Below are 26808 nucleotides of genomic sequence, written 5' to 3'. Positions count from 1 at the left end.
AATCAATAACACCTGACAAGGGCACAACTCGCCTCGTAGGGTGTTTCTTATTGTGTTAATAATTTTACGTTCTTGTTCTCAGCCCATTACACGATGAAAGAACAATTCAAGAATCACGCAGTCAGCAATGGAGCCGAAAAGGACATGCGTAACTTGAAGGGAAAGCAATACGCTGGTATGGCATCAGGGAACAAATGCATATAGCTGATATTCCAGTTTGCATTAAGAGCAAGAGGTCAAGTAGTACTGGTCATGTAATGCGTAGAGAAGAAAACTGGTGGTGTTATGTAATGACAGTATTCACGTAAAAGGACGACAGAGTATTGAGTGACTTGATGAAATTAGAACATTCAAAGGGACAGGACAAGGTCAGCTGACGTAATGCGTGGGAAAGCGGAGGTCTCTTCATGAGGGACGCATTTTCTCTGCCAGGGGCATGATTGTCTCATGAGGTTGATGATTGTCAAAAAATGTACCAACCATCAAGTCCTGTTGGGAATACTTCCCATGCCTGAACGTGGCTAGAAAATCCAAACACAAAGCTCGCTTTGAAGTCTGGGTTGCATAGCGTACAGCGCTATACAACCGCAATTATTATGGGCTCTTCAATTTGCTTACTTCTTATTCCGAAGGTAATTTATTTTGTTTTGAATTCTCGCTTTTATATACTCGTGATAAGAACTTGATTGTGGGTAGTAAGTCATACACACTTAGCTCAACTTGCGTCGCCCACATAACTTGAGAAGTTATCCACCATATACGTAAATAGATTCCACGGAAGTGCAAAGCGTTGCGCTTACTATTTTATTTTCAAAATGCCTGGCACGCGCAGTTTTACACAAGAGCGAGTGGTGCGATAAATGCATCTAGTAGTTAATTCGGTGACATGTATATTTTTAAACTGTTGCTCCTGCAAGAGGTTCTGCTGGGTGCACTGCACTTTTTACTGCTCCGCTTGAATGCGAGAACAACGAAATTTAGTGCGTAGGACTGTATATCAGGTGACCTGCACAAGGTGGCCACCTTTACGTAGGCGGCATTTTTGAACCCAGGGCTGTGTCCTAGGAGATAGAAGGCGAAGGGAAGGTTGGCAGAGGCGGTCTCACCAGATAATGCACTGAAGTCCTGCTTCTAGGTATTCTTGCGCTATGTCCAGCATATCGTGTTAGTCAATCAAGTCGTGTGGAGAAGTGTAGTCGCAGATTCTCGCATCCCATTTTTTGTTATTGTAACTTTCGCTGTAAGATAAAATAAAAAAATGCAAATTTAATTTTATTCTGTTGTAGCAAGTTCTCTAATAAAATATAAATTAACTGACGAGTTATTTAGAAAAGCCGATACACGATCTGGTGAATCTGAAGCAGAAAGAAAATACGAATGGCTGCGTTTATACTTCGGTTTATTGCTCTAAATATTGACGTCTACAATATCGGTTCATTTACACCCTTCTTATCAATACAAATGAACTTCACTATGATTTGCCGTAGTACAGAGTGACGAAATAATTTTGCGGATTAAGCCAGCATCCTTGGTTTGATGAAGTTTAAGTTTTCTTCTTTGCAGTGACAGCAATATCTCTCTAGGAGCAAGCAGATAAATGTGTTGCTACATTAAAAATTGTCTGATGCTTGTTACAACTTGATAACATCAAATAAATCAGAGGTCGCTTCAAGCTTGTGCTACAACTAGTATAGTGCTCACAAATTATCAATGATGCCAGCAGCTTTCTACATGCTCTTTTGTTTTTCGAATATTACGCGAAGTACAAGGGTGTCGGGTAACTATGCTTCGCGCCCCTTACACTGCAGTCCTGTGATAGACAGCTCAAACGAGACTAAATTATATTGCTGGAAAGTGGCACCTCGGTGTTTACTGAAGAATTGCGCACAGCACCAGATGCTGGACAAGTAGTAAAAGTAAATAAATAACGACGCTGACCGAACTCGCGTGGACAAAGAAAGGAAAACTGAAAAAGGAAGAAAATCTGAACACGGCGGTGCTGCGCTAGGGAAAACACCTTCTGATCACGTTGCCAACAGTTCCTCTCTGTCCCAACACTCTCTCCTTCACTCTTCTCAAGCTGGCGAGAAGAAGGAACGGGGCACTGGTAATGGGGACATGTTCAGCAGAGCTGTCCTTTCCGAGAGGCCAGGGATCGAACACGCAACCCTTGGCGTGGTGCGGCTGGAGGCTCTAGCGCTTTTACGACCTCTCCTATTCTTAACTTGGCTTGCAGGCGGTCCCCGAAGTGACCTCCTTTTTCTCGCTTCCCTCGCAACCACATAGCAGCCGAGCTGCCGGGCTTTCTTTACGATCGACCGATCGAACAGTGCTAAAGTGTTTCACCGAGTAGAGACCAGGTGCCAGCGTCTCTAGAAACAAAAAAAACTGAAAACCAGGGAAAAGACAAAACTAAAGTAAATGCATTTCTGCAGAGTCGTAAGCTCAGGACGAAGCAAGATCTGGCGCGCGAGGATAGGTTGGGAAAGAAAAGTAATAGCTGGTTGGGAGCAGCCGTTCAGCAGAGCGGTCTTGACGTCGAGGACGATGGTTATTTGATGGTCTGGATCATTCGCGTTGCAAAGAACACAGACATAAAAAATAAAATCCGGATCATGAAAGAAGCGAAGTAAAGGCCGCTCATCTGGCTGAAAGGAAATGGAGTGAAGGTGCAGCCCCTGCCATATCTCCCCACATGTGCCTCTACAGCATCAGCTTGTTTAGTCTTCCCATTATGTGTCGCTTAACCTTGGAGCGTCAGGTAACCACAGCGCAATTAAGCAATGCTTAGATAATCAGAGAAAAACTGGACGTTGACCCGTCTAAATATTATTTATTTATTTATTTATTTATTTAGTTAGTTAGTTAGTTTGTTAGTTAATTAGTTAGTTAGTTAGTTAGTTAGTTAGTTAGTTAGTTAGTTAGTTAGTTAGTTAGTTAGTTAGTTAGTTAGTTAGTTAGTTAGTTAGTTAGTTAGTTGGGCAGAGGGTATATTTTTAATGTCTCAAGTGAAAACCATCGTAGAAAACAAAATACAACACGCATCGAGGCGATTATCTACTAGGAAATGCGACGCAAAACACATCTTCATGACAGGTGACTAGGGGCCGTATAACGTAAAACTATTCCAATATGTTCTTATTCCAATATCCTGACGTCAGATTTGCGTAACCGCCGACGCAAGCTTCGGGCGGTTACCCGCAGGGCTGTCTGAACAAACCAATCAAACACACTCCTCGTTCATAGGAGGTCACTTTTGTATGCTTGAAGAATGAATAACATTGCCTACACTGAGTGGCTTGTCTTATCTAATTGGCTCACAAGAGGCGAGGAGCACGCTCAAGTCGAGAGGGAATCGATAGGGCAGAGCCGGTGCACTGAAAATATATAACCGGATGCAGAGCGTGGAATTATGGATTCTAGACCAAAGGAATTATAGATTCTGTAAGAAACTGAGATAAATGTAGAGGGCTGCTGCACGAATATTTCGATTATGTTGCAAGACCACGTGCAACAAGCAATTTAGAGCTATGTATTATGGGAAATTGAAAGCAACATACAAATAAGGAGAAAAAAGTGCCTTGTGAGCATCAGGTACGAAGGAAACGCTCAGTTTAATAGCTAACGCTGCCGGTGTGCACAAATGATTATCAGAATTATTGTTCCGTTTTCGGTTTCCAAACACATTGACAAAAAAAAAACTATAACACCGTTGAAATGTCCTCAATCCTCACTAGAAATATTAGAGAACTCATATATGCTGCGTCGATAATGATCATTAACACAAATTAGGTGCGTGCAATTTGAAAAAGCAATAGGCTTTCAGCAAGGTTCTCCGATTTCTTCTGTCTTGCGCAAACCATGTGCAAACCGTACCCACAAATTATGCAGTGCGTGCACTCTGTTTTACGTTTGCCGCACGATCGATTTCCCTACGCTTGATATAATGTTTGGCTTTTGCGAACAAGGCGTACACAAGCAACTGACCACGTGGCTGGAAAATTTTTAAATGAAGGCTTGAGATGCCTGGTAGAAATCAAAGTGCCATTTCGAATACCCATGTATCTTGTCTTAAAAGTTCCTAGTAAGGCTTCTTTTTTTTCTTTGTTTGTTTCCTAAGAGTCTAAGCGGAGGCCGAGACAAAAGACGACCAATGCCTGACGGGGTCCCGGCCCGCGTTACATAAACACAGAACAATTTACCATTTACCGATTTGGGAGACATGTTACGCATACTTCAATGATTTATTTTATTTATGAAATACTGCGTACACGTGGTCCAAGCAGGGAGGGCGACTTATGGTACATACAATGATACATACAATGAAAATAATATTGACGAAACGAACAAAACCATAAAAATAACAAGATTCGAATGTGGATTTGATTATACAATTCCATTCGGTTACAATTCCAGGAAAAAAAATTACACACCTGTATATGCGCGTTTTTGCAAAGTATGGGGTTAATGCATCATCTCTGCGGCAGCGTGTAGTGTTGGTTGATAATTGCGATAAATATTTAGATAGGTCAAGGAATAAATTGTTGGTGTCAAGTAATTTAAGGAACTCGTGTCTCTGTTTCTTTCTTTTAAGCTCGAGTGGTTCAGGGTTCTCAATTTTCATATGTTCGGCGGGAAGTCAGATGTTGAAATTTTTTTTATTGTAAATCTGATCGCTTTTCGCTGAATTGTCTAAATAGGATTGATATTAGTTTTTGCGTACGGATCCCAAACTATACATGCATATTCCAGCTTAGGTCTAACTAAGGAGAGGTAGCATAACATTTTAACGTTAGACGGTATACTTTCTTAAGTTCGTGTCTCAAGAGGCATAGTTTTCTGAAGGCTGAAGCGCGAGAGTTAGTTATGCGATTGTTCTATGATGGCGTGTTTTTAAGGGTCACTCCTCGGTGTTTATAACTAGTGAACTCATGAGGAGGTGATGAATCTAACTTACAGGTATAAAGCAGGGGTGATTTTTATGGGTCATTTGCAGCAGTACACTTTTATCTTTATTTAGTCTCATTCCCCAGTACCAGCCCGACGCAAGAAGATTATGTTAAATACAACATAAACTAGTTTCATCATGGATGAAAATAATGTCTTTAAAGAGTACACAATCATCGGCAAATAATCGAATCAGCACACCCCTTTCAATTGTGTTGACAATATTATTTGTAGAACAAAAAAGAAGAGGACCGAGCCCACTACCCTGGGGAACACCCGATGTGACCGGAAGGCTACCCGATTTTTCGCCATTTATCTCAACAAATTCTTTCTGATTAGGCAAATAAGCAGAAACCCAAAAGATAAATATCTGAGGGATTGCTGCATTTTCAAATTTTAGAATTCATTTATTATCCGGGACTGTATCGAATGCCTTACGGAAGTCAAGAAAAAATATCCCGTTCTTGTCAAGGGCCGATGCGAGGGAATGAACTACAACGACCAGCTGTGTGACAGTCGAATACCCTCTCCTGAAGCCGTGCTGAATGTTATTTAAAGTGGTATGCTTTTCTAGATATTTGGTTATGGTTATTGCTATATATTCGATGAGTTAGCAGCATGAGGACGTTAAAGAAACAGGATGATAATTTTCAACACGTAGACGGTCTCCCTTTTTATAAATTGGTGCAATTCGGGCTCTCCTACAATCTCGCGGTAATTCAGACAACAATAATGAAGCATGGAATATATAACAAGGAAGAAACGCAAGCACTTAACTTAAAATAATTAACAATTGTTCGTTGTTATCAATGAGCATTAATAAAACTGTGAGAGCGAGATTCAGAACATCCAAATTACACTTGACTCATATAATTGAGCTAAAAAAGAACACGAGTAATAAAGACAGCGAGAGGAACCTTATTTGTATGTATTCGCGCATACATCTTCGCTAGAATAAACTTATTAGTACATAAAGAAAATTGGCGTACACACAACTATAATGCGAAGAACACATGACACGTCATGAAAGCGCAAAATGATTGCAAGGTTAAGGAACACTAGACAAATGAAAGTGCCAATGTATTTGTTACGTGGTGACGCGTGCATTCGTTTTTGAATCAAATGAAGGATTTTAAATAATCAAACAATACATCAATTTAGTTTGTTGTTATCCTTACGCTAAAGCAGAGAGTATGGCGGCCATAATTTGTTCATATTGCAGGTATTTTAAGCTCAGGATTCTGAATTGCATGTGAAGCCGGTGTATTAGCTGTTAGAGCATATACCTGCTTTCTATGCCTGTACTGTAGTAGTTCAAAGCAACATACCTGACCAGGTACGTCACTTTGTATGTCATAAATAATGGCCGTGTTCCTAAAATTATGCATCTCCTCGTAATGTCCAAAATTCTCAAGATCTTTTTTTTGTAAGATAATTAGTTTGTTGTACTTGTTTTATGGGAAAACGCAAGTAATTTCTGTATTTACTAACAAAGCCAACTTCCTGTTCCCTCTAGGTCCGCCAGTGACGCCTTTCAACTGCAGCGTAGAGGAAGTGACGTCAGAAGGCGTGCACGTCGTGTGTCAGCGCAGCGGTGCAGGACAGCAGCAGACGTTTTTGTTAGAGCTGCAGGATGGCCAGAGCACTCCCATCGTGACAAACTTCACCTCCGGCCAGCCCAGTTTCCGCGTCCACTCACTGAGGCCAGCCACGCGCTACCAGATGGCGCTGTACGGTATCAACGCCAACGGCCGCAGCGAGCCCGTCCATTTGACCGTGTTCACGCTGCCTGTGGGCAGGGGACTGGTCAGCAAAGGTGGATACAAGTTTGGATACAGATTGCCCATGATATTGCACTGCTCAATAAAGAACACCGCTCCTAGGAACTAAGAAATCAACACGTTCGTTTTCGTCCAATTAAAATACGAGAGCAACTGCATGATGCATTGCAGTTCACTGCAAATTATGCTGGCAGGTAACAGAATAAAAGTATCGGATCGTTCCAAAGCGAAGATATATACATGGTCCACTCGCAAGACTTTTTTTAGAACTGTTTGCAATATGTCTCGTTCTTATCCGTCACTCATTTTTCTACACTTTAAGTTGTGGTGTTTCTATTTTTCTTTTTTCACTGGCCAGCAAGTTCTTGCCCTCAGACATAGTTTTTCACCAAAACAAGAGATCATTTGCCGCATGTTCTGGCACATTCTACTGTACAACTACAGACAGTGTCTACGATCTTTGTACTACGCAAATACGCCACATGCACTACTACATTATTCAGCTATGAGCTGTTTGATGTTGATTTGTTTGTATAAGGTATGAATGCAAAGAGACAATCAGAACGGAGGGCACACGTACTGTTTATAATCACTATGAATGCGTACAAATAAGGTCAGCTGCTACCGTTATGCTATCATTTAACTTGTGTTAACAATAATTTAACTGAAGTATTTTATATTCCGTCAGCAGTACATTAACTACCAGCGCAGATGGAAGTAGACAACACCCGAATAAATATTCGCCTTCTCTTCCGAAGAACAGATCGTAAAATGAAGTCGCCATACAAATAAAAGGAATATTTTAGTAGGCTTCTTTAACCGAAAACTTTCTGTTGAGAGTGCAGAATTAGTGAAATAAAAGAATAAAAGTGTATTGCCTCGACCTTGATACGACATACCGGTGAAATAACACGGGATGTTATTGCCCCTGAATCCTGGCCCTCGGCCAACCCGTCTTTCTCACTTTGCACGCAGCAGACACAGAGTGGTCCCTAGGGTCTACCACGCTGTGGGCAGCCGCGCTAAGCGCCGTCGCCGCCTTCCTCATCGTATTCATCGCGCTCACGCTTGGCAAGTTCAGGCGGAAGATCCTCTTCAACCGAGGTGAGGTTCAGCTACTCTGGGCTGGGGTCCTGCGCGATCATGATCGGTTCTGCGCAAACGCTCGTTCCCATGCTGTCAGGTGAACATTATAAGCTGCACCTTTAAGTGCTGATCTCTCGCGCCCTTTCGGTTAGGAGAATAGATGATAGAATAGTGGCACATAAGATCTGATTCATTCTTCCTCAGTTTTATTCGTTAAAACCCCACGCTGCCATAAAATTGGATGATCTTTCCAATCACGGAAGTGACTGTCACTGAATAAAGGCAACATGAAAGAAAACAAATTAAATAATAATTTATATCTCGAAAATAAAATGGCACCAAGACTTCGGTGCCAAGCATGATAAACATAATCAAGAAAAAAAGACACGCTTCAGCGACAAGTTTCGCATGCAGGAAAAGGTGATCTGGCGCAGCAGCCGACCAGCTTCACCATATGAGGCTGGTGACTGAGCGACCCCTAAAAGTCAGCATTGAACACTACCGAAGCAATTGATGTCAGCACTGGAAGGCTTACTATTAAAGCCTTCTGATGTTACTCCATCTTGTAGTGCACACAGTGAGAAAGATAGGGGGAATAAGTTATGAGAGACCTCTTGAAGTGATTTAATGAACAAAGAGGCGCACCTACTTTTTTGTATATGTGAATTCAAAAGCTGATGCTGCTTCATTTCAGAGTAAATCCTCGTTATGTGATCTAATCACACAATACATAATAGTTATTCTTGTTTTATTCCTTCATTGGACATGTCAGCGAGCTCTAACGAGGCAAAACACGTTCACGTTCGTGTTTTTATTTCTGTGCATGCAGCTCAAAACGTTTGGAACAGGAATGAAAGGTGAGTACATCCGCGTGTGTGTTGATGTTCAGTTTGTCTTTTCATAACAGTTATCTCAAGTAATATTGAAGTGTCGATTAGTGTCGTTGAGTGAACAGTAATTTTTCAACTACACGCATATGAAGCATTGAACATAATAGTGTCTCGATGACCATCTATATTTATCCAGAGGCGAATATGCTAGTCCGGCATTGGTTAGTCACTTTCTCAAGACCAAGCTCAAGTTTCTTTATTATTTGTTGCTAGTATTATTTCTTGCTGATGAGCTTGAAAAAAGTGAAGACGAAAAAGTGGTAAGATGTTTTTATTAAAAGAAGTTATATATTGCAAAAAAAGAAAGCATACAAAAGCCCTGACCGAGTCACATACCCTCAATAGGAGGAATTTGGATGAAAAAGAAAAATGACAAACTATGAAATAACGATGACAGGGAATGAACAATCGAGAATTGTACTGGTTTATCCGTCATTTAAATCGTATATCGGCTGTTGTTACATTATTTTTAATACTAAGGTACCTAATTGTCGTTGCCCGAAAGGTAAAAGAGAAGTACCTGCGTTTAACAGAATGTAATCCCACGAGTATACTCAGCTGTCTCCGGTGCACCACCGTGGCTGACACGCGTCCACTTTTTGAACGGTTCTGTGGGCTCGTAACCACCGCATGGAATAGAGCCACACTAAAAAAATAATGGTATAACTCTCACATACGATATTATACGCATATTAAAATACCTGTCGGCGTAGATGTAAGCAGCAAAGTTGGCAGCGACGTCTTTCGACGGGGTATTGTACTAAGCAAGCACAAATTTTATTGCAATGCCCGACTGCACTTTATTCGCCTGTTAGTAGCAGCGTCGAGGCAGAAACGTTCATCGGATAGTCATGTTTCGGTCTTTGGTTTATGTAAAAGGAATATCGTGCAAAAATGACGACCATTTCTGAAGTCGTTAGGCCACCTCGTGAACCGCAGTTTTGCCATTGCAACAGCGGGTCAAGCGTGCTAGCCACTGAGCCATTGCACAACAACAGCGGTTGGGCATACAGTGCAAAGTTTTCTGCACAGAGTTTCCTAGAATAATTACCAGAAGGAACTCCAGCGCTGCTTTCGTTCAGGCACGATGGGAATGATCGTTAGCACATGAATTTCTGTAATCTCCGTGCGTTGTGCTTGCCGTCACTGACCTAAAATTTAAAGCAATGCATACTATTTTTTAAATGTTGTGATCTATGCTTACACATAGATCAAAACGTGCGGTTGTTTTCTGCACGGGTTCTGCCGGCAACGTGGTGGCGGTGGCGCCGCCTCTGGTGTGTTACAAGCGCCCTCCGCGAGGCGACTCTATTAACTAAACCAAGTGGACAGATGTGAAAGGGACAGAGAAGGGTAGGCGGTTTTTTAGCTCACATCGCAGGCATCTAGTTAGAAGAGGCGCTCGTTAAACTCGCCAAATAACGTACGTTATCATAGCACATGAAATCCACAGAAACCCAATAACGTTCGTGGCATGCGCACTGAGAACAACGCTATATTTTTTACGTACGTAATGCGTTTTCGTCTCCTTGCAAACGCCATTCTAAACTGTATATTCTAAACCGTATACTGTCATCGCTGCATCTGAGCGTGTCACATGCTTCAGAAATGCGGCTGCCAAGAAACGGCCTTGGATCGACACTGAAATATGCAAGCGCTTATTTTTTAAGGGCCGCCGAAAAGCGACAGCCTTTGAACGAGGCCCGATTGGAGGCCCATACGATACATAGTCATTTTCCTTCTTAGTGGCTCGCTGGGCTTTGTGATCAGTGGCTGCGGGAAACAGTACTAGCTTTTATCTGAAATAATGGGAGACACTAAATTTCACAGAACACCATTCCAGGTTTCTAGCACTACGCCCTTGCAAGTTAGATTTATGAGGCAAAACTCTGGAGCAGGCATGAGTCAAGCTTGATGCAAGCAGCGGCTCCTGTGCGCTGCTGGTTTAAGCGAGACACATGCCGACAACTGGCAGAAGATGTCACAGGCAGGACACGTTTAGTCAGAAAGAAGAAAGAAAGAAATGTGGAGAGAGAAAGCGGGAAGGCCTTACGTAAGTTTTCGTGGCGACTAAAAAAGCTGCGGCTTCGACTTCGTCCTACAGGACGTGGAGGTCTGGAACGGAGCAACACCCGCAAGGCAACGTTTTGGACCGCATGGGGTTTTGGGGCCCATTATGCAAACGCGTGACGCAGGGAGGAAAACGCGTCAGACTAGGCAGCTAGAGCGGCAGGGCCAACGTGAGAGTGTTGTGATGGCCACGCGTATGCGAGTCATTAGGCGAGCGAGCGGTCATTTGAAGATTCGAGGCCCCGACGTCCATGCAGACAAGGCGGCGGCGGGCGCGGCTTCACCGACGCTTAAATGAGCCGGAACCGAGCAAAGGGAATCTCCAGGGTGAGGCTCGGACTTCAGAGGAAAAGGGGTGAACGAGAACCGTAAGAGGAAATAGAGATGAAGGAGATGAAGGGAGCGGCTTGCCAGGAGCTTCTCCCGCCGTTGGCGGCTGTGACGGAAAGGCCCTACGGACGCGCCTGTTGTGCCGAAATTGTCTGGGGAAAAGAGAGGATGCGTCACGAGCGTCTGGATCACACACTCATCGGCGCCGCATTTTGTTTGCTTCATCCTCTCTCTATTATTATGTAACGTCTGCCTCTTGACGCCACTACGATGATGGTTCGTGGAAAGATCAGAAGATAGGTAAGCCCTCGCATTTAAGGCTTCAGTGGAATTTAGAGGAACAAGAGTGTTGAAGCGATAACGGGTCCCTGCACTCTTCTTGTTTCGCCAGCTTTGCTTTCAAATCAGCCTGTTGAACGGAAGCGGCCCATACTGCTAGAGGCAAATAAAGATAAAAACTTGCATGCAACGCACATCATTCCGTCCTCTTTGAAAGAGTAGGCCATCGTCGTCGTCGTCGTTATCGTATTACCTCTTTATCGTGAGCTTCACTCTTGTCACATTAGGAAGAAAATGAAAACTATGTCAACTACTAACGATCGAACTTGTGCACCAGTGACTTTAAGAAGGTCGGACTTGAGCTAAGAACTGCGCAGCCACGCATTGTTTCCGCTCGGCAGGTTCTTTGGTGTTTTGTGCATCATACAGGCTCTTAGAGGGTTAATGTAGTTCGGTAAATGCACCAAGAAATACTACAGCCGGCAAAGTAGTTGCTGTATGCATCTGAATACAAAGAAGCTGCTGAGAAGAATTCACAGCTTTCTATTTCGCAGCCGCTGCTTCTTTTTCGTCCACAGTGTATTACTATAATTTTTGTCAAGGCAACTACGTTTTACTTGATCGTATGTATTTCCTTGTACGGCACACTGCAGGATACCGGATGGAAGGACGATTCTAGAAATCAGTTGTGCACATGGTAGTTAATATGACCGGAAATCTCTGCAAAGGTTGCAGAGAGTAGTGTGTTCTTTGTTACTTTGAAATCAAACTCTAAGCTGTTTATTTCTGCTGACGTTCCCTTTCTGTTTGTCTGTTTCTTCATTTCTTTCTGTGCGAGGATATTAACTCCGTCTCATTTGCCTTTTCAATGACTCTGCTCAGCCGCTGAAGGACTCTGACATGAGCCAAATTTTGAGAAAGCAACAACAACCACGTAGGTGCCCGCAGTGATCCGTCGGGTGTATTAATTCCCGTCCTACACCTAACGGGAATTATTTTTGCACGGGGCAACTTAGAATCGCTGAAAGCTGTAACTTAAACCTGAAATTCTCATATCATCAGCCGAGGGAGAAAACACATAATTCCGCCAGCTAGCCGTAATTCTTGACCTCCCCTATGCCTCTATTTCCAATTTTTCCCTGCCTAATACTCAATTGAATATACCCGTCATGTTTTACGCAGATATCAACTGTACGGCCCCTTTTTCCATGTACACCTGTCCCCTCCCGCTCTTACTCATGTAAACCTCCTATTTGTTATTACGGTTACGGTCCCCGATCCCCCTTCTTTTTTGTCTGTCTTATATTTTATTTTATTTGTTTGAAACACCCTCACCAGCACATTCCAAAGTCCCAGACTCCAGGTACCTTTTTCGGCACGTCAGCCACACAGGGTGTCGCCACTGCTCTATACCGCCATGACGACGCCTACGTTGAACTACCGAGGCTAAGGTGCCTTGAAGTACCAAACTATTGCTTTCCAGCTACCCCTTGCTTTGCACCCCAGACTCCTTTAACTCCTTCAATATTACCGACTCATTGCTGCTATACAACTCAAGTCAATCTTTCAAGTGATCTCTTTTTTGGTCCTTTTTGCTACTTGCGCACTGACCGGTTGACCGGCTCTTCTAAAGCCACAAAAGCATGCTGCCAACGACACCCCTGCATGCTCCCTAACCTCTCCCACCCCCAACACCCTCTTGTGTCCTTCTTTTTCTTTTCTTGTTTTTTTAAAAATATATTTCCCTCTTCGTCTTTTTTTCCCGCTCTTTTCCCCTTGTCTTAGAAACCCCACTTGCAGACGTCAGGCGACAGCGCTCATTTTCTTTGCAGTCTCTCCCTTTACAATCAGCCGCCACCGGCAACAACCGCTCGTGACTTCACTCTACTAAGCCGTTAAAGCTAACATGCCAAGGATGACGAGGCTACCTTTGATGAAGATGGGTCCTCTATCGAAACGTTCACTGGCCTTTCTGAGGCACCTTATCCCTGTTTATAACCTTTATACCACAGTTGGATTGGCTTTAAACAACTGACTGCAGCAAAGCTGTAAACAAGAACATCATTTACGGTGTCTGCAGCGCATGGATGAATACAATGTCAATGGGAGTATAGGCTTACTTTATGGGAGGCTTGGGTAATGACACTAAGATAAAAAAAAAATTTCGGGAATTGGAAGCGCGCCCTCATTGTTTGTCACTAGAGAGGACGATGTTTACGTAATGACATCCAACCAATCGTCAGAAATGTAATACAATACCGTTCACGTTTCGCTATGGTGTAGCCACGTATATACACAATTTCACGATAGTTCGTCTGCATAAACATGCTCTCTATTTAATTTTTAACTTCTGCTAGTCCAGTGAACCTGCGTTGTCAGGCTTCAGAGATGGCGAGTGAAAGATTTGTTACTTTCCACTTCAAGCAATCAAAGTAAAGCCATTCTACATGGCTTTGTTCGACTGCGTGACGCCAAAGATGTTGCTACCAAAACATAAAGAAAAATTTAATAAAAAAACGCCTTGGTAACAGCAGCCGGAAGTTGCCTTGCCCTTCGTCTTTGTTCCACGCAAATCACAAGCTTCTCTCTTTAATAACGATATATAGTAGATATCCTCAAATTAAAGTCTTCGTTGCCTGCCATAGGCTCCGAAAGCACCACAGGGTCAGTGTGATCTTTATGATCCCATCGACTGGAACCACCGATTTCTTCTACAAATGCACCAAGACACCATCTTCGAATAAAAATTATTGTCTTCGCATGAAAAGTATAGGGAAGTCAGATATAGAGAACATGACGAACACAAGTGGTTGCCGCCCCATAACATTACTACAGTGCGTTCGTGTCAGACCATTTCGTGCGACTGTGCCATTCTGTGCCACGGGGCCCCCATCAACGAGCCACAAGTACCCCAGTGCATTCATTCCTCATGCGTGTCTGCCATCGAGATAGCGTACTATTACCTATTTCACTGAGGCACTCAGTAAATGTGTTTCGCGTGATGGCGTGCTCTCTCTTTTACGAATCGGGCATCATCGTGGGATGGTTCTGGCTGCATGTTCAAGAGTTTGATGGCGAAGGGTTTGCGTTCAAGATGTCGACATTACGCCAGTCCTAATAAAAATACTTAAACTGTGGTCAAACCCGGATTCCAGCAAACCTGTAAACCAGAACCTCACTCACTCATTTTGGATGTCTGCACCACATGGGGGAACACAATGACAAATTGACCGCAACACGAAACGAGTTTTGTTGTGTTTTCTTTTCATTGTGTTTATTGGACACTACAAACTTCGACAGTACTAGCAAGCCCAATTTTCAATCGTCCACTGTTATAGTTTAAAGGTTGAGAATTCGCTCTGTAGAACTTTCTTTTTTACTTGGCTGATTAACAGGGAAAGTTAGTGCTTTGAACAGCTACAGTCAAGGCTGAATGTTACGTGGTGATCAGTTGGAACACTACGTTTGGCACCAATGTAGCAGCTACGAGCCATGTTGCTGCCTAGTATACTATTGCGTGCACCAAGCATATCATCGTAACAGGGTAGAAACTTTTAAGTTTTCCCACGCACACACAAAAAAGGGCGCAGAACGAGTTCCGTTGTGTCGGCGATCAGCAAACTGCCCCAAGCATTGCGCAGAGCCCGTTTTTATAGCAGATTCAGGTCTTTTTACGCATATGGTTATGTAACTTAATGCAGTGCAGCATGATGATAAATAATCCATCACGTGCAATAAAGCAAGATAATGCTTTGAAGCCCACACATCATACAAGTTACAGCTGGAAAGAGGTGAAGAAGGCGTAAGTAATTCAGGATTTTCTCCACTTGAAAACTGTTTGTTGCGTAGCTTTTCTTCTGAAGCGGTTTCATGAGCGCATACTGTGCATGAGTTAGCTCTCTGCATTGGTGCATATGATGAAAATGTATTAAATCTTCGAAGTTTGTTAAGATAATCCGTTCAAGAAATGCTAATAAAACGACATTTCCCCTTATAAAATAAGAGAGCGCTGTTAATTAGACCTGATATGAATTGAGGAACAAGCGCTTGATCGCAAACTTATCCTTAAATGTAATCAGACGGGAGATAAGAAAACACGGACGCAAGGAGTGAAGATGAGATTTTACTAGATACATATGTTTCCAGTGAAAGGCACATCCTTTTCTTTCACACCAGATAGAACAACAATTTCTGTGTCCAAATTAGATTGGACGTGTCCCAGAGTGACCATTCAGTTAGCTGTGAGAATTAAATGTGAATATTTTTCAGTGTTCTTGTATATGTCAGTACTGCAAGGCACTGCTAAGTCATGGTTGCTCTTCCAAGGCGTGCGTCAAGGCGCGTCTATCAGGCACACGCAAGACGCGTTTTCTTGCGCCTGCGTTGAAGAATGACACAACGGCCACCGAGGGAACACTATTGCTAGAGCATATTATAGCAGGAAATCTAACGCTGCCCAAAAAGGAAAAAAAAAATTTGCCTGTGAATAATTTCCCCTGCCTCGAGTCGCTATTAATGCGAAAACGTACATTTATTCCGCAGCCGTACGACATGCTATCGGTGGTCATAGAGACACGTCAGGGGTAGACTGCAGAAAAAAAGTGCTTATGAGAGCGAAATGCACACTTGAGCATTACGGCCCTCATAACCAGCCCCCCAAGGCGCCCCTCGGGTGTCGTTTGCTACTTCTCCGCAGAGGCCGTCCCACGTTCATTAGTCGTCAGTACTGCTCGCGCCTGTGCTAAGCAGCAGAGATAACTTCCGCAGTCACTACGACTATCGCAACGCACGTTACGCTTTCTCCGCACATTGAGAGCATTAGGCGCGCGGGCTCTAAGTACTAGCGCACGAAGAGAAGCACGCACGCTATGCAGGCATACAGTGCGGTATTCACCAAGTGCGCCTAAGGCTAGCTCAACTCTTCGGGATCTTTGCGATCCAAAAGTTGGCGGTCCGCACTCCTCCTTTAGCGAAATCGTTTGTGTGCCAACAATTATGCCTCATGGCACTGCCCCGTGTCTCGGCATGCCTGCTGGTGGCGGCTGACACTCGACGACGACGTTGTCCAGACTGCGCTGTAGCGTGCTCATCGTGCCGGCATGTCGCCCGTACGGCCGTCTCCGACTACAGCCGCTGCGCCGCCCGGGTGAGGGCATGGCAGCGAGGGAGAATGAGAGATCAACGCCATGAATCTAAGATAAGAGATGCGTCAAGCTTGCGTGCCTCCGCATATGCATACTCGCTAGACCCCCCCCTCCCCCCACCTTCTCCCCACACACCCGAAACCCAGTAAGTGGAGCCAGGAAAGAAACGAACGCTGACGACAAAAACGAGTTAGGCTATACTGGACCTGCAGGGTGATAATGCACTCCGACTGCCGCTGAATGGAAAATGGAATGGAAATTAGGGCGTGCGGGAGGCCGAGCCACTCCAACTTGCATGGGTGAATGCGTGAGTGGCCCAATAGGCAGTTATCGGTAGCCACAACCACAGCCTCCATGAGCTTGAGCAGTTTGGGCAGGTGAAACGACAACTGGCGATTGCAGTGGCGTTTGCTTTAAATTAAAGCTTGTGCGGCATTTAGTTCACGTTTTTCGTGTACCACCTAGCACCACCGTTGAAGAAGGAATGAGATGCTGTAGATGTTATAAAGCAGGCATTGAGTGACAAATGGACGCTGCGTTTGCGGCGTTGACGGGGTAAAGCTTTCTACTCCTGCCAAGAGAGTTTAGAAGAAGAAAATAAAAAAATATATTGTGGCTTTCAGTCGTATATTTTGTTGTAGTTTGCCACAGTAATCATGGGGTGACAAGGAATTACCGTTTCTAATCCAATGTTTTGCGCTAGGCAGGAAAACTTTAGGCACATCGAGCAGCATGCTGAGCGACAAATTCTGCTTGCTGATTTGCCCTATAACCAATTAAAATAATGCAAACACTCGCTACCGCCCCTTCCCGTCTAAAGAAAAACGAAAAGCAGCTTGGAGAAGCACCCATCTTTTTTCTTTCTCCTTTTCTCGGCGACTGCCTTTCCCTGCTGAGTAAGGGGAGGTTGCGGATTCGATCGCGGCCGCGGCGTTCGCATTGCGACAGGAGCGAAATGTAAGAACGCTCGACTGTAGCTATATTAAGGTGTACGATAAAGAAACGCAGGTAGTAAAAATTGTAATCTGAGTCCCCCGCTACCGTGCGTCTCCTACTATATCGTTGTTTTGGCACGTCAAACAAGGGTAATTAATGCGTTATCATTTTGATTTTCAAAGCGGAAAACATTCTATGGCTATATATATATATATATATATATATATATATAGACACACAGAACTGACGGTGGTGGGCTCCGGAACATCGCTAGTTGCACTTCACTCCTCGAAGAGGCAGGACGTGTGCGAGACAGCTACTGAACAACTCTTTGCAACGCGGTGAACATGGTTTAAATCACGGATCCAGGACCTCAAAGAAGGGAGACGCTGACCTCTAGAATGCAGCTGAATTTTTTTTCCAGTACCACAGTGCTATGAGAGCCACGCCGCAAATTTCGGTGACGAGCGCGTCCCGTAGCTTTATCTACATCGTCAGCTAAAAGATGCACGACCACAGTTTTTATAAGTTGTGGCTATGTGACACGGATGACATGCCAAATGTCTCGGAGCGGTGGCTTCCGCGTGGGAACTTCCGAACGATGCTTTATTCCACCTCTTTGGGCATTTGTCTCTGTGGCCTAATTAATGGTCAGGACTACTGTTCTGAAACCAACCATCAAAAATAATTATATGTATATAGACATAATTGAAATTGACCGTAGGTCCCGTAAGCACATAGTTCAGAAAGAAGGCGCATACTTACGAAACAATATTATTTAGTTGCTTTTGTATTTATAATAAACTATATTCCACCGTGGGGCACACGGCATACGTCAAAGCTACTGTATATATATATATATATATATATATATATATATATATATATATATATATATATATATATATATATATATATATATATATATATATATATATATATATATATATATATATATATATATATATATATATATATATATATATATATATATATGTGTGCGTGTGTGTGTGTGTGTGTGTGTGTGTGTGTGTGTGTGTGTGTGTGTGTGTGTGTGTGTGTGTGTGTGTGTGTGTGTGTGTGTGTGTGTGTGTGTGTGTGTGTGTGTGTGTGTGTGTGTGCGCAATCATGCCTCATGAATCGACCACAGGTGCTATTGGTGTTGTAGTCTTTCCTTAACAGCGGTCCTTAATTTTTGCTCAGCAGCCCGGGTGTGTAAGATACGGAGCACTCCTTCAAGTGATGCTGTGAAAGCAGTGCAAGAGCACCTCAGTTTTTATCATGTCGAATTCCGCGTTACGAAGAAGTAGTTTTCTGTAACGCTAATGCTGTGCACGCGTTTACCTTCGTTGACCGCAGACTTTCCCGCCTAGTACATATGACGTTATTTTGCTGTACGCACATAGGTTTGCTGTGAAAAAGCTTAAAGCTTTTGAAGCCGCACAGTGGGTAGATGATAATATATGTTGAGAATATTCGTATTTATCTACCTATCTGCTTTTTTTGTGCTTGCTTTCAGAGAGTGCAACCATGTCCCGCACGATCTGGTCGAAGGAAACTTGGACTTGGGGACGGAACTCATGGGTGAGAGGAAGCCGCAGTTTTTGTCTGCTGGAAATGTAAACTATTTCAGGAAGGTTTTTAGGAGTAAAGTACGCTATCCGTCGTAAACGCCATGACGCAAGAAAAGATTGCGCGAACAAAGGAATCAAGAAAGACAAAATAACGCAAGGACTCACAGTTGCGAGTTATCGCCCTTGGTCGTTGTGTCCGTCTTCGTACTGTTGCTTACTATGCTCTTCCTGCCCATCATGAAGAAAGTCGTCTGATTTTCAATTTTTATGAAGTGTAGCAACTGATATCTCGCTAAAAACAAAACAAAAGAGAGGCTTTACTGTAGTATAGTACAATGTTACTTTTCATTACACAATCGTTTGTTTTATGTGAACGAAAGAATCCCAACAGTGGGTACGAGAAAATATAAAGCAGGAAATTATTATTTTGAGTGAAAGCAGAGTCAAAAGCAGAAGATAAAGAGACGAGTTATGGCGTTAGCTCACACTGCCACTCTATTAGCATGCCTGTTATTGTGCATCGTCTCTTCACCCAGGGCGGCACTGGGGAGTAGCTTTGGCTTTGCTTCCTGTTCTCCTCGGCTTTTATGAGCATATGAGCCTGTCATCAAAATGTATGGCAGGGAAGTCCTCAGAACGTAGGAAGATCTGTAACACTTCAGGACATTGCAAATGCCGTCACAGGGCGCGGTTAAACCTAACCCTGAAAAGAGCCAAGAACAGTGATTTTGTTGCTTAAGAAGCCTCAGTTGCCTCAGTAAGCAGACCTTCAATACAGCTACTGGCGTAGTTCATGTGATAAAGCAGGTGGGAATATACGAGCACTTTATTTGAACCTGTGACTGTAATTTGCTCCCTTTTCTGGTACCAGTCTGTTTCACAGATTGCATTTTCGTGTCGTGTCCACCCAGTGCACCACAGCTCGAAAAGGACATTGTGTCTGTCTTTTCTCGCAGCAAAATTATATCCAGGGTGCGTTTTTTTTCAGCTGCCCCGAATTTTTTGAAGATTGCCTATGGCAGATAACACTATTCTAACCCTTCACCTAAATTAATCGATGAGGTGGCCATTACTTCTACAAGAAATCAAAATGTTCATTTGAGTAAATAACATATTTATGCTAATTAACCGTATACGTAAGGCTACCTGTTTCAAGCTACGAATTATAGCCGCTTAGTTAGCCCGGCGTATCCATTTGGAACGAATTCTCTGGGCAGCACCAGTTCCGAGATAATAATTTTCAAAGTGTCCGTCAAAATGCATTGGTGTTTCAGTTACTTTTCTGCTTCAATGCATAAAACAGCGGTTTCTTAAAAATGTAATTGGAACGCCATTGCATTTCGTCGGCCATATTGAAAATTGATATCTCGGAAGTGGTGCTGTGCAGGGAATTCATTTTAGGTAGATACGGCGTGCGAACTCAGCCGCTCTAATTCATAGATTGACATATGTGGCTGAATGTAATTTATTCCAAATTTAATTAGCGTAATTAGGTTAAGTTTTCAATTGCACATTTTGATTTCTCGTAGAACTAATGACCCCTTCAACGAGTAATATAGATGAAGGTTTAAAATGGAGCCATCTGCCACAGGCAATTTAAAAGAAATGATGCAGCTAAAAATAACACACCCGGGATTCTCTTACATTCGAACTACAATCCGACGTTACCATGTCTGGATGTTGTCGTAAGTCACACTTTACGAATTTCCTGAGGTATTTTACTCTGAGAAATTCAATTAGGTCCATAAAGCATTTGCGCCAGGTGGAGGGCGCACAACGAGCGGCAGCTGGAAGGATTTGTGTTCGAGTTTCCACGTAACAGAGCCATGTTTTCTCGTGTATTCCAATTATTATCCGACGCCATCCCGTCTACAGGTTAAGCGTAAGTCATAATTTTGCGATTTCTTTAAAGCATTTTACTTGCAAAAATTCAATTACTTCAATAACTCAACTGCGCTAGGCGGAGGGCCTACAAAAACGATTACACATGCTGCACTTTCACAGACGTGCGTGCACGCGTGACCTGCGTCGCTTGTAGAGGCGGTGTTGTGGTGGTGGTACTTCTCTAACGTCCACACCTGCTTCGCTGTACATCCAATTACACACGGTGTAATGGCAGCGGATTTTTTTTGTAAACCTCTGTTGGACATAACGTGGATGAATAAAGCTTCCAGTTGAGACGCGCATTGAAAACGCGCTGCGGCTCAGATGCTATAGTTTCCAGAAAGAAATAGGTTTGGGCATGTTGGTTATTCATCGTAAAGTAACTAACCTAGTGCACTAAGGAGGAGGGACAAGTCGAGAAAGGACAAGAGCTAACATTCAACAAAGCTTTTTTTTTGCGGATCCTGAGCATATATATCCACCAATCTGAATCCGCAAGGAAAACAAAGGTACACAGCCACGTGCAGACTATGTCAATAGTTCAAGCTCTTTCTTTGACAAAGCCTCTGACGGCCAAGTGACGCAATCACCTCCTGCCCGTGCGATCTCGGTAGCTTTTACGATTTCCCTGGTTAAGCTAATGCGAAGCCGATATACGACAACAGTCTGATCAAAAAGAGGACGGGAAGGTGGCTACGCGTCAGATCTTTTTTTGTTTTTTACATTTGGCTGCCATTTGGAGTCTGTAGCAATATTACTGATTTTCTTGTGGTGCTCTTGCAGACCCACATTCGAGCACATGCAGGTCTGACCAATGTAGTGTATTCCACATGGCAGTTGAATTCTCTAAACAGCTCCCTTTTCGCAGGTGACATAAGCACCTTTGTGCTCGATGGTAGAGTCTGGGTTGAGCATTCTCGTAGGGCAGCTCTACTTGCACAAACTTAAACACTTATTTGGCGCTGTGAACAACATTTTGACGCTGGCACGCTGCCCTACCTTATTAAGATTGTGAGAAACCTTAAGCAGGTAGGGAACCACTGCTACCTTATCTTCATATCTATCTTCTTTTTTATTCATTGTCTTCCGCTCTCTTTTCATTACTCATACGCGATTCCGCCTTCATACGCGACGCAGGCCATCAGAATCTGAGACTATAACGTGCCTCGGATACCAGAAAGAGCCAGACAAGAAATAAATGCCTATATTCCTTTTTACACGCTTCGAATGTGCTGAGCTGTACGATAAAGGGTGCTTGTTGGATGTATGGGCCAAGAGACAATAAGTCCTCTTAGGCAATAAGCACCACCACCTCAAGTGACGTACGTCAAGCGCGCACGCACGTATGCGGAAGTGCAGCATAGATCCTCATTTTTGAAGGCCAAATGCCTTATTGAACTAAATGAATGTTTAAAAGTAAATTGCGCCAGAAAGCGCGTAATGTACGACTTATACACAACCTGCAAACACGATAGCATGAGATTGTGATTGGAATGTATGGGAAAACGTAATTCTGTTACTCAGTAACCCAAACGCAAAGTCCTTTTCCTTCAGCCGTTCCAGGTCTGTCCGAGGGGTCACGGCCGCTAGGTGGCGGCACTTTTTTCTTAGCACCCCACAAAAATCCCGACCAACTATAGGCTAACTTTACTGTAGAAAAATAATAAAAGAAAGAACGCGCATTTAGTTATATGGGGCTTCAGATACAACATGCGCTGACCTGGTTACTTGTAGCCGGCAAAGTGCAAATGCTCATTGTTTCATGTTAAATTCACGTGTATGATTCGATGCACCATTTTGCTCTCGCAGCATTCGACCCGCCGGCAATGATCACGTTCAAGGATCCCCTCTCAATGAAGCCAGCACTGAACGGCAGCAACGGTACAATCCTGGGTCTGTCGTCGCAGCCGAAGGGACGAGTACCGTCGCCGTCCTAAGCAGCCGGACAGTCGACTGTGGCGCCAACTGGCACCGCTTCATTCATCGCCGCCACGTGGTGGCAGTGGCGCATCGGAAGCATGACATTCGTTATCCGCCTGATCGGCACGACCCTGTTGCCGTCGTCTGAAGAAGACACGGGAAATGCGCAGAAACGATAAAATGTGTTCTACCCTTCGGTCGTCGTCCTCAACGCACCTAGAATGCTCAACGTGGAGGAAAATAGTGGGTCGTGACATCGACGACGAAGCTACGAGACTCATAGACGGGACTTGAAGAAGTGGATAACACTTAACATTGCCTAACCAATGCCGACAGCAGTACGGACATGTGTTTTTCAGTGACTTCTTTGCTTCATGCTTCGCAGCGCAGGTTATCAAGTTTCTTTTCCATAAGATTTATTTTTTTTTCTCGTGAAACGCGCTTGCTTTGTAAAAGAAAGTATAGTGCGAACATCAAGGTGCGGCAAAGAGAGATGGAGATCGTTCGCGTCTGTCAAAGGGTCTAGGTATACACATGAATTGTGGAGTGGGGTTATTTGGTCGATTATCTTTCTGACTCAAGCCGTCGTCAGATGGCAGGGCCAGTCAAAACCGCTGCTTCGGTCTACGTACTAACGATAGCGCCATGGGCCGGCACTACCACGAGCCGCATAGTCACGCAAGTGTTTCCGGCCAGTTGCTCGGTTAGCGAACATTTCTGCTTCACTTATAGCTCAAGCTTAGCTCCAACGATACCCACGTACAATTAGTCGAAGCGTTGGTATAGTTGGCATATTTTGTTCACTTGCTTTGGTGTTTCTGCGGGCCCGTCAACGCAAGGTGTTCCCTGAAAACAGCGTCGCCAACCCCTTGCCATCAGCTCCTTTGAGCGTAATGATTCTTATGGAACTCATTCGTATCTCTCTTAGCGTCTCATTCTACAGCATTGTTTATGTTATTCAGTGATTTGAAAGTGTTCAGTTATTCTGCTCATTGTCAAAAATGCTATCGTGTTGGGAAAAGAAATGTACTCACTCAGAAAAAAAATATCAAGGTGTTCATGTATTAGGTTGTTTCAGCGATGGAAAATAGGTGGCTTTGGAGCGTTCGCGCAGGTCTTAAACGAAATACAAAAAAAAAAGAGAATAGAAGACTATTACACTTTACTTGACTGACCTACTTTACGAAGGCACAATGCATAGCCATTATGAACAGACCAGCCCTAGTTGGGTCCTGCTATGTTTTGGCTAAATGAAGTGCTACATGAAGGGTGAAATAAACACATGGACGCTTGGCATCATGAAGGCTCAAATGAAAGGTGTGGCCTTCACTGATTATCAAATTAACGCCCTGTGTTTATGGCACCACCAGTGAATACAGAAAAAAGCATGGAAAGCTAGAGATGTTCATCTCGTCAAATGAAATAAACCATGCCATAGCGTATGGCGCATACACATTGCCTGCTATCAATGGCAGGATTGTAAGTACAACAGGGTCAAGCTTTACGTTCTAGCGAGCCGTACGTTAGTTGTGGCTCTCAGGAGACATGGGGTCACTTGTTGGCCGTCAGCAATTATGAAATTAAAAAGGAACCAGTTGCTATCGGCCTTAAAGGAACATAGACATAGATTTCAGTCAGCGTCTCAAGATGCCGCAGGAGTTTTCTCCCTCACCAGTGTTACTTCGTGTGATTCCGCGGAGGTTTGCTTCCGCTGCACAACACTTCGTACGATTCATCGTCATGGACTCATGGATATCCCTGTTGTAACCCCCTTTACAAAGAAGTGATATGTACGTCCACAAAAGGGAACTTCTGGTTTGCCTCACAAAGGGATGAAAGAAACCTATTTTCGTCGCTTGTGCACTAACCTTCGGAGCGTCTGACACCGCCTTTCCTCACCCGCTATTCAAACTTTCTCACTTGCGTCGCGCTCCTCTTCAAGCCATCATCGCCGGAGCGAGGCTACAACCCTCGTGCTTGAGCACAACTGAAAAGGCGTCCAGTGAAGCCCCCTCTAGGCCCGGTGTTCTATGAAGGGCAACATTGTGGAAGAGCAGTATGCGCTCCTATTGCGCCAGGTACTGCCTGGAAACATGGCTAGTGGCCATGAAACAAGCTGTGCGCACGACTTGTACATAACATGAAGCGAGCGTCGCGGCTGGCAAAGACGGCTTGTGCGTGCCTGGGTGTGTGTTTGTGTACCGGCGTCCATCCGTGCGAGTGTCCCTCTTGTGAGCGTGAGCGAGTGTTTCCTGTCAGTGGGACCAAACCTGAAGGAGAGATTTACTGCCGTTGCCACGCGCGCTGAAGGTTTCGTCGTTCAATATGGCGACGTGATTGTTTTACAATAAACTGGTCGTTCTACTGCTCTCTCACGATTCCGACTGACTCACACTTATGTCTGCTAATGTAAGTTATTTAGTTGCCATGGCGGTGGGAGCAAGCCAGGTACTGCGGTCAGAAAGACGTTCGCTCCGCCATTCGCAAAATTGCCTGCTACCACTATTCAGGAAACTTCTCTTAGATAACAACACTTCATCAGTGGCTGCCATTCGGATCCTCGCCGCTCACTATTGTGCTAGTAGTGACAAACAAATATTTTCCGTGGTGATGGTCAGTTGCGGATAGAACTTGTGAAAGAAGTTGCGGGAATACAGGCTGAAGACAAATGTTCACACATTAGTTGTTACGCTACAGCATTACGTGACAGCAGTTCGCCAAAGTACAATATCAGAAATAAAAATTTGGAGCGCGTTTAACCTTCGCCTCTAAGAGTGGAACGCAATAACGTTCAAAGATCCCTCAGTTCTTCTCACGTTTCCTGGGAACGACAGCTTATGTAACCGTAATGTTTACCGGGAAACGCTGGCAGCGAACGCTGTGAGCGAAGGTGAGCTTTGTGGTTCTTTGTTTTGATGGTGAGCAAGGAACCGAGGGGGCCGCGCCGCTTCTACTAAGACAGCCCTCAAGCAGCAGCTAGAAAACGCTATCGCGTTAAAAGGAGTTTGTGTTTGAGCTACCGCGTAACAGAATTACGTTTTATTGCATATTAAAATTACAATCTTAGGCTATCATGGAATTCAATTATTTCAGTAACTTCTCTGCGCTACACAGAGGGCCTGCGTAGTTGGATATGCGTGGTTAGGAATGGTTCTTCCCGAAACGACGGTCGACGCTGGACGCCGACGCTGGATTGTTCGTGAGACGGGCCGTTATCGCAATAGCGTTAATATTACGCAGAAAAAAAAAATACATGGCTGGCAAAGCAGAAGAATTCTTCCAAATGGAATACCTTTGATTTCAGATAATACTGTAGCTAACAATGGTTAAGTTTTATACCTCATGCTGATATATTTTTCGGCCGTTAACTATAGGTAAACGAAAACAATTTCTTCGAGGTATCTTACGTGGTCGACTTATCAGCAAAATCAATCTGCGACCGTATATTGGAGACACCGAGTAGACAAAGCTGATAGCCAGACCTCGACTTAGTGTCTACCTTGGGCCGTCGTCGCCTTGTGGGGTCTAACGCGTTCCTCGGCGAGAATGGTGCTTCTTGATCGCGTCGCCGCTGCATTGAATGCTTCAAATATACGGTGTATCACCTCAACCTTTGACACTACAGCTTTTCTGGGGCCTTGTAATCTAAAATTATAATTATGAAATTCAAGATAGCACGCACTCCTCAGCGTTTGCTCAGAAGGCGAATGTCAAAATGCATGAAAGATTACTTGGAGTGCTGCACAATGTTAAGCAGCTGTGCAATATAGACGGCGAATAGATGCCGATGTTAGCCGGCGGTGCCATGACACCAGTAATACGAGAAAGCTAGCAGTATTACTCGCCCTTAGTTATCTCATTGCGGGCTTGTGGCTGCCATATGCACTGAAGAGTAGCGCGACGTCATGGTGGTTGAGAAAACCATGAACAGAGTGGATCAGAAGTATACAGAGGATTTTCATGTATA

General features: G+C 44.0%; 1 protein-coding gene across 1 annotated transcript in view; it reads left to right on the top strand.

The window, feature by feature from the left end:
• The window catches only part of LOC142570340 (synaptogenesis protein syg-2-like), a 264644-nt gene extending 239438 nt beyond the window's left edge, over positions 1–25206 (top strand). The window contains exons 8-12 of the mRNA XM_075678727.1: positions 6464–6763; positions 7707–7832; positions 8644–8671; positions 18983–19047; positions 22731–25206. Of these exons, the coding sequence (XP_075534842.1) occupies positions 6464–6763; positions 7707–7832; positions 8644–8671; positions 18983–19047; positions 22731–22858 (647 nt within the window). The 3' untranslated portion in view covers positions 22859–25206. The remainder of the gene's footprint in view (positions 1–6463; positions 6764–7706; positions 7833–8643; positions 8672–18982; positions 19048–22730) is intronic.
• The last annotated feature ends 1602 nt before the right edge of the window (positions 25207–26808 follow it).

This window comes from Dermacentor variabilis, chromosome 2 (assembly GCF_050947875.1).
Source record: "Dermacentor variabilis isolate Ectoservices chromosome 2, ASM5094787v1, whole genome shotgun sequence".
NCBI classification, from domain to species: domain Eukaryota; kingdom Metazoa; phylum Arthropoda; class Arachnida; order Ixodida; family Ixodidae; genus Dermacentor; species Dermacentor variabilis.
Note: the sequence above shows the minus strand (reverse complement) of the source record. Positions and strands in the feature narration are given on the sequence as shown.